This window comes from Microtus ochrogaster, unplaced genomic scaffold (genome assembly GCF_000317375.1).
Source record: "Microtus ochrogaster isolate Prairie Vole_2 unplaced genomic scaffold, MicOch1.0 UNK27, whole genome shotgun sequence".
NCBI classification, from domain to species: Eukaryota; Metazoa; Chordata; class Mammalia; order Rodentia; family Cricetidae; genus Microtus; species Microtus ochrogaster.
The window spans coordinates 4,958,583-4,967,252 of NW_004949125.1; the positions used below are offsets into that span (position 1 = coordinate 4,958,583).

Consider the following 8,670-nt stretch of genomic DNA (forward strand, 5'->3'; position numbering starts at 1 on the left):
CGCCCTGAGACAGTAACTTGCTGCAAGACCCTAATAGAATCTTCAGCCTCTTGATGCCTTGGTAAATCTTTAACAACCCAGCTCTCTCGCTGAACTGTGAAAAATCAAGCTTGATGTTTACATAGGTGTATGCATGCAGTAAATAAAAAGAAGTGTCCAGCTAACAGACTTCTCTCCCTCCCCTAGGACCAAAGACTGTTTTTTTTTTAAGATTTCTTTATTATGTATACAGCATTTTGCCTGCATGTATGCCTGCACACCAGAAGAGGGCACCAGATTTCATCATAGATGGTTGTTGATCCCATATGGTTGCTGGGAATTGAACTCAGGACCTCTGAAAGAGCATAGGTCTAACCTCTGAGCCATCTCTCCAGCCCCGACCAAAGTATTAATAGAAACTCACACTGTCATTTTACCAAATATCTACTGGAAGACAAGCTGAAACTTTAAGAACTACTTTTGCATTCTTTTTAACCTACTACATTCATTTTTTACCTACTACAACATTCAGAGCTCTACTGAAATCACAAATCGTTTTTTTAAATATGTATTTATTATGTATACAGTGTTCTTCCTGCATGTGTGCTTATACGCCAGAAGAGGGCACCAGATCTCACTACAGATGGTTGTGATCCACCATGTGGTTGCTGGGAATTGAACTCAGGACCTTTGGAAGAGCCGGCACCACTCTTAACCTCTGAGCCATCTCTCCAGCCCTCCAAATCGTTTGTTTTTATTTTATGTCCTTAAGCATTCCAACTGGATCAACACTAACTCCAGGTGCTAGAGAGCTGGCTCTGTGGTTAAGAACATTGGCTGCTCTTACAGAGAACAGGATTTTGATTCTCAGCATCCATGTGGCAGTCCAAAATTATAACTCCAATTTCAGGAGATCTGATGTCCTCTTCTGGCCTCTATGGAGACTCACTTCTTATGAGTCTCACAGAGGAGCTTGCTGCAGGCAAGAAGGTGAGGAATTCCACGTTGCTCAGTGCTTTCAGCTGGGGCCTCCAGGCTTGGTTCAAAACAAGAGTCTAAGAGCATTGAACACACTTTTATTCAAGTAGAAGTACAAAAGCACGTTCCTAACCCAAATGCATACATGTGATTTTTACAGATTCTGCTACTTAAGGATGAATCAATCCTCTGCCTCAGTCACCACAGGTGACTATTGGTCTCTATAAGTAAGAGTATACAAGTTTGATAGGGACCAAAAAAACATGCATTTTTTTTCATTTGCTTTTACATCTAGATCAATTTGATATATGTTGATTTTCTTGCCCTGATGAAACACTACACTTGCTGATGGCAAAGAAGTAAAATACAGTGGTAGGACTATCCTAGAGGTTAGCCACAAGGTTTACAGAGTGCAATTTATCTTATTTACTGGTTGAGGATCCTAGGGAACATTATAACATCTGAACTATAAAAGCCTCAACTGCTTGATTGACAACTAGAATTTTAAATAATACTTTTCTTATTCATAAAATGTTATGAATTTTAAGGTGAAAAAAATGCCTTGACATCATGTAAAGAATCATGAACTCTATGTAGTATAGGGCAGGGACCCTGAACTCAATACCTGTGATCACATCTATAAATCAAAACAGCCATGATCTTTTATATGGCCTGTAGATTCTATTGAAATACAAAAATAAAATCCAGGCACAGGAGCGCATGCCTAAAATCCCAGCTACTTGGGAGGCAGGAAGATTGCATGAACCCAGGAATTCAAGACCAGCCTGGGCAATAAAGTACAACTGCATCTCAACACAAAGTATGGCAATGCACAAACAACTGTGCACAAAGCCCTAAGCTTCAAAATGCTACCCTGGCTTGATGAAGGGCGTGGAGGGGAGACAGATAAAAAAGCAATCCTAATGGTCACTATTTTACCAGGAACGGACCTGCCACTCTCTTGAAATACTGTCTAGATACATCACTAAGAACAGCCAACATCTTTATTAGAAGGCTGTTTTTCCTTACCAATTTCTCTGATTAGTGTGTTCTTTGTTTCCCTATCAAAAGCAGACCTGAGCATTTTATTGGCCTTCAATATAGGCATATAAAAAGGTTTTTAACATACACATACATGCAAAGTAGGCACTGAATGAAAGTAACTAGGCCACCAGGAAGTCTTACTAGCTCCCTGATGTCCTTGGCATTTTTTCTAGAGGGCTGTGGATGCAAACAAGGCAGCTAAAAACTCGGGCATTACTTGTAAGTGTTTGGGTGCCTGCCACAAACTCAGGAAGACTGAATCCTCCAAAGGTGGATGGCTAATATGGAAATACAACTCTAAAGGAAGCTTCACCACAGAAGAGAAGATCCCACAGAAGAACAGTGTCAGCTAGAGATAAGCTTACAACCAGGACATCATTTAAAGAGTCCTATGAGAACGCAGAAATCAACAGGAAGCCAAGGGTATGGCTATAGAAATAATAGCATGTAGGGTCCTCAGAAAAGAAAGGCCCAAGTCTCCTGTGGAGACTCAACTCCTTGGCACTCAAGCCAAGAACAGAGAAAGCTCACAGAGCTACTGTCAGAAGCATGTCAACATTGGTACAAAAACAGCATCCTAGGCAAACTGTGAATATGAATCAATTTTAAGGAAAAACATGTTTTAATGTGTATAGGCCAAATTAAACTCACTTAAAATGAGTTCTATAAATAAAATACGCGTACCTACTTAGAATACTTATTAAAGGATGCTGTGAGAAAACATGTTCACCAAATATCTTCTGGATTTAGTTCCAGTGAAAACACTGGAACTAAATAGGAATAATTACACACAGAAGTAACCATTTTCTCTCCAATACTTTGATACTGGATAAGGCCTAAAACAGTGGTAAGTTTCACCGTTTGCATTCTATCAGTCTCAACTGGTGCAGACGTTCTGATCTTACCATTTTTATCATCTTGATTCTCACCTGGTATATTCTGATAACAGATGAACCCCTGCTCACAGATTTGCAATGTGTACTACACCCAAGTGATTTCTTGGGTATTGATTCTTCTATGTGAGCAAGCACTGGGGCACGACTGAGTTTTCTCACATACACACCTATCTTCACAGACTTTCTACATGGCACAAATGTGACACTGAACCAACAAGGTAGATGACAGATGGCTTTTTCACATTTGACAGTGGAATTCTACTCCAATACAAATCCCCAACTGGGACTAAGGTATGAAAATAAGCTGAAGAATGTACCATGTCCTATGTATTCTAGCACTGACTTACAGGAGTCAATGAAGAGTTTAACATCAAAATACTTCCTAATATTCATCACATTCAGCGGGTTTTCTCTCTGGTATGAATTCTGATGCTGTCCAAGGGCCAGAATATGACTGAAGACATTACCACATTCAGTACATATGTGACTACTACAGTCTTTCTCACATACTGAATGAGGCCTGAACTTGACTAAATGTCTCCCCAAGTTCATTGCATTCGTAAGGTTTCTCTTTGGTATGGACCCTTTCATGCTGGACAAGGTGTGCTCTCTGACTGAAGTTCTCGTCCCATGCATCACAATCAAAGACTCTCTCTCTAACGTGAACTTCTTGCTGCAGAGTAAGATCGGAGTTGTGACTGAAAGTTTCTTCATAATCGTTGTAATCGTAAGATTTCTCTTTCCTGTGCATTTTGTGATGCTGAATAAGGCATGAGGTTTGGCTGAAAGCTTTTCCACACTCATTACATTCATGCAGTTTCTCTCCCATGTGAATTCTTTGATGCTGAATAAGATGGGAGTTCAATCTGAAGTCTTTCCCACATTCAGTACACGTGTAGGGCTTTTCTCGGAAACGGGCTCCTTGCTGTTTCACATAGGCCAGCCCACATTCATCATACTCGTAGGGCTTCTCTGGATGATGTACCCTCTGATGTTCAACGAGATATGAGGTGTGGCAGAAGTCACTACCACACACGGTACATTTACAGGCCATGTCCTTGTGAGTTCTCTGATGCTGAGTAAGATGCACACTTCGGCTGAAGACTCTCTCACAGCTGCCACACTTGTAAGACTTGGCTTTGGCCTGAACCTTCTTATGCTGAAGCACATCTGAGCTCTGGCCACATGACTTCTCAGGGGCATCACAGGATTTATCAGACGCTTCACATTTGTAGGATTTCTCTCTAGTGTGTATTCTTTTATGTCGACTAAGACTTGAGCTCTGACTGAAAGATTTCTCACATTCCTTACATTTGTAGGGTTTCTCTCTTGTGTGAATTCTCTGATGTCTAGTAAGAGCTGAGGCCTGATGGAAGGTTTTTCCACATGTATCACATTTATAGGATCTGTCAGTGGTAGGCATGTTCTCCCATTTATTAAGGTGGGACAGATCCATTAAACTTTCTTTATAGTCACTACTCTGTGTTAGATTTATGGGTTCTTGTTCACCAACAGCTGGGTTCTGGTTGAAGTTCATGTCATACTTATTGTCATCAATGGTCTGTATTCTAAGAACTCTCTGATCTGTATCAAGTGTCGAGTCTAGACTGAAGCTTTTTTCAGGTTCACTGTTCTTCTCATTGGTGAAGTTTTTCTTGCTGATTGTTATTTGTCTAAACTCTCTCTCCAGAAAGAGAAATTTCCTTAGAATTTCCTGGAGCCTTTCTAATCTGTCCTCAGACTTATACACCTCTCTGGTCTCAGGAACTTGGGTAATATTCTGTTTGAATTTTCCTATTCTCACTTTGTATGAATGTACTTCTTCTGAAATTTTCCGCTTAGGAACCAACAGCTTGTTTTCTTCTCTGGTCTCTCCATCTAATACAATATATAAATAGAAAATGCAAATGTAATCTGTACCCTGTGCTTACAAAAATAAATAAATAAAATGAGGAAACTAAATAATGTAGTATCCTCAAAAAATAAGCAAATTTTATTTACTTCAAAAACCAATCACAAAATCCCAACAGCAGATTTAAGGGCAAGAATAGCAGGAGCAAGGTGGGACAGAAATGGATCAAAGGGTGATACAAACAGGCTATTGTAGCAAAGTAAAACAACAGGCAGTAAGAAATTTCAAAGGAACAAATATAAAAATGGGTTAAAATGTCCTATAACTTGAACTGGGACCTAGCACACTTGTATAAAGAATTACTAACTGTAATCACAGGCAGGCTCTCTTCACAGAGTTGTGAATGAATGTGAGTTGAATATGAGCTCAGTCAGAACTTGGCTCAACGCCTGAACTCTAGGTCTCCACTGATTCATGTGACAGGTTCTGCCTTACTCACCTGAATAGTTATCTCTTATGACTTCTCTATTCTTAGTTTCCAGATCAAAGACCTGTAGATCTTGTTCCCGCTGGGAGATCCCATCAGGCTTGGAAACTGGAAATCCTGCTCACAGAGAAGGAAATGGAATATGGCAATTTATCCTCAGATGCTACACTGCCCTCTTTTATTTTTAGTAATGATTAGTACAGAAGATAAGTTCTGAGAAGACATTGGTCAGGAAGACCTAGAACGAAGGTCCTCTAGGGAGTTCAGACTTGTACTCTGGTAAAGGGTATGCTAATGGGAGAGTTTGTAACTTGGAAGCAGCAACTTTCATTCAAATACAATTCAGGGAACTCATGCATGGGTGTGTGTACCTGTCTTCACAGAAGTTATCATTAGTATTCCTGTGGCCTAGTCACAAAGTTGGTATTAGACCTGGTCTACAAGTACCAAATTGTATCCTCAAAATGTAATTCAAACACCGTGCTACATAGCAAGCTAAAGTATAGCAGCAAATCAGTAATAAACAAATAAATTTAGCAAAAACCAGTAAGACAAACAAGTTCAATAAACAACACCAAAACAGAAATTATTTCTGGTTCTCTTCAGCACAGTAGAGTAACAATTGAAACAATTTACAACTTAATTTTAGTGAATAAGATTTTAAAATCCCCAACATATTACTTAAAGGGATAGACAGATGGCACAGTGGTTAATAGCACTTAATGGCTATTGCAGGGATAAGTTTAGTTTCCAGCATTCACATGGCAGCTCAGACTGGTTATAACTTGTTCCAGGGAATTTGAAACCCTCTTCTGGCCTCCCTGGGCACGTGCACTCATGTGCACATACCCACACTCAAGACACATACAAAAAGATGATTGCCCTAGTCTACATAACAAGTTCTAGGACAGCCAGAACTGCATAACGAGACATTATCTCAAAACAAAATTACTGAAGGGATGGAAATGCTGATTTGCCCTGATTTGATCACTAAAAGTACTGAATGTACATAATGTACCATGAAACTGTTCAAATATCTTGATTTCTTTAAAAAAAAAAAAGCAATCTGTTTCAGTGCTCAGAGGAACAAATGCATCCCACATCTTCAAACCAGAATTAGCTTATACTCTTTTTATTGACTCAACAACCATTTATGGGGTTCCGCTTATATGAAAAGAATGGTGGGGATAGAGAGCCCAAGCAAAAGGGACACTCCATCTCAAACTACTGAAGGACCTCACCTTCTAAGTACAGAGACAGCTATAAGCGCTGACTACAACATACTACAGTGAAGGATAGTAAAAGTACACTTAAAACAAACTTTCTATTGCTGAGAAGACTCCTTACATCGCCATTTGGGGGAGGGGCGGTTCTTGAGACAGGGTATCACTCTGCAGCCCATGCTGGCAAGGAACTCACTGTATAGCACAGGTTTGTATCAAATAGGGCAAACCTGATATTAATGCAACAGGAAGAACAGAATTTTGATGCTGTTAGTATCAAAGGGCAGTTTTTATATGTCCTGAGCAAAGAAAGTATCAGGGAGCACATATAAAAGATATATACTGCATAGCTAATTTATTACTTATTCCTCTTATCCTAGTATGTCACCATGTAATGAGTGGTGTTTATAGAGTCTTAAAAATGGCTTAAGGGTGGGGCGGTGGTGGTACACACCTTTAATCCCAGCACTCAGAGCAGAGGTAGAATCTCTGTGAATTCAAGGCCAGCCTAGTCTACAGAACTAGTTCCTGGACAGTTAGGGCTGTTAAACAGAAAAATCCTGTCTCAAAAAAACAAAAACAAAAAAAGGGATGAGCTGAGTTGCCCATCACCTGAGGAACTGATAATGACAATGTGATGCATATACACAATACAATTTTATTCAGCTATGAAGAAAAATGAAGAAGCTGAGACATGGCTCAGCAGTTAAACAGAGTATATTCCATTTACAGAGGACCCGAGAGTGATTCCCAGCACCTATGTCAGGCTGCTTACAACAGCCCGTAAATCCAGCTCCAGAGAACTGGATGACCCCTCTGGACTCTAAGGGCACATGTGCACACAATTAAAGTAAGCCTTTAAAAGGAAAAATAAAATTTGTAGAAAAATGAAGCTGGAAATGTTATATTGAATGAGGTCACCCAGATCCAGAAGATTGCAATTTCCAGATTTCTGTGTTTAACTTGGTAGTATCTGGACAAATGAGGAAGTTAAAATGGACCTAGGGGTAAGGGGGAGTGTTAAAGGAAAGAGAATAGTGGAAAACACAGAACACAGAAAAGAAATACTGGAGTGAAAAGGGTTAAACGTGAATGGAGGCGAGGTGGGGTAGGATAAGGAGATGGGGGAGATGATGATGATATATGTAAAGGCCATATGGAAACCTATTGTAAGCTAATTTAAAAGGGTGTGGGGGGCCTAATCCCAACACTGGGGAGGCAGAGTAAGGAGATCTCTGTGAGTTTGAAACCAGCTTGTTGTTTACAGTAAGTTCCCAGCCAGCCAGGTTAAGGGAGGTTATGTTGCATGGGTAGATGATATTGCCTCCCCAAACCATAGGTAAATTAAATGAAGTACCAATGATAAGTGTGAAATATCTGCCGAAGTTGTTGATTGGAGTGGCTTCAGAGCTCCCCCTCCCTGGAGTATACAGGATATTGCTATTGCTCTTGGCCTGGTTGCCTTCCAGAACTAAGTATGGCTCTATTACTGAAAAGACCACACATATCTTAACTTCAGGACATAAAGAAATCAAGTCGGAAACTTCCATCTTTGCTGGCTAGTTTTCACAGTGCCAGAGGTGCTATGCAGGATACTGGGGAGTAAAACCAATGTTCTTACCTGTGAACCTGTCAAGCTACCATACCTCCCTGCTAGGCAAGCTGTGCCCACTGATACAATAACATTATAACCATTATGGAGATAACCTAGCACTTCCTCATTGGATTTGAGGCCTGTTCTAAAGGAAAAAAAATGTATGCCTGGGTAATATAAACCTAGCCAAAAACTCACAGCTGGAGAGATTATAGGCCCTACTTCTGGTCTGCTAAATGGACATGGTGTCAACCTGTCTTCTAAATATGCTTATACTGACAAATTAGTGCTGCTTTCGGCTATGGTCAGAGAAACTGCTATATGGAGTAGGTGACAGTTAATGGAGAATCTAACTAGTCAAAAAGTTGAGAACAAGTGACTGTCAACTGCTCAGCCCAAAAGAGAACATCTGGATCACCCCCTCCATAACTCATCAGAGAAGGGATTTACATAGTGGGAACAGCGTATGAAACCAAAGTTGTTGCTTTCAGGAGCTCATGGCAGCAGTGGCTGGTTACCCACATAAGAGTGGTCCCGCTGCTGGGCGGTGGTGGCGCACATCTTTAATCCCAGCACTTGGGAGGCAGAGGCAAGAGCATCTCTGAGTTTTAGGCCAG

The 8,670-nt window shown here is 40.4% G+C and overlaps 1 protein-coding gene across 3 annotated transcripts in view; it reads right to left on the bottom strand.

Moving 5' to 3' along the window:
• Nucleotides 1-1,040: 1,040 nt before the first annotated feature.
• The window catches only part of Znf655 (zinc finger protein 655), a 16,624-nt gene continuing 8,994 nt past the window's right edge, over nucleotides 1,041-8,670 (bottom strand). For all 3 annotated transcript variants that reach the window (XM_013354074.2, XM_005368059.3, XM_026789707.1), the window contains exons 3-4: nucleotides 5,249-5,353; nucleotides 1,041-4,775 (exon numbers count right to left, since the gene is read on the bottom strand). In XM_013354074.2, the coding sequence (XP_013209528.1) occupies nucleotides 3,400-4,775; nucleotides 5,249-5,353 (1,481 nt within the window). In that variant the 3' untranslated portion in view covers nucleotides 1,041-3,399. The remainder of the gene's footprint in view (nucleotides 4,776-5,248; nucleotides 5,354-8,670) is intronic.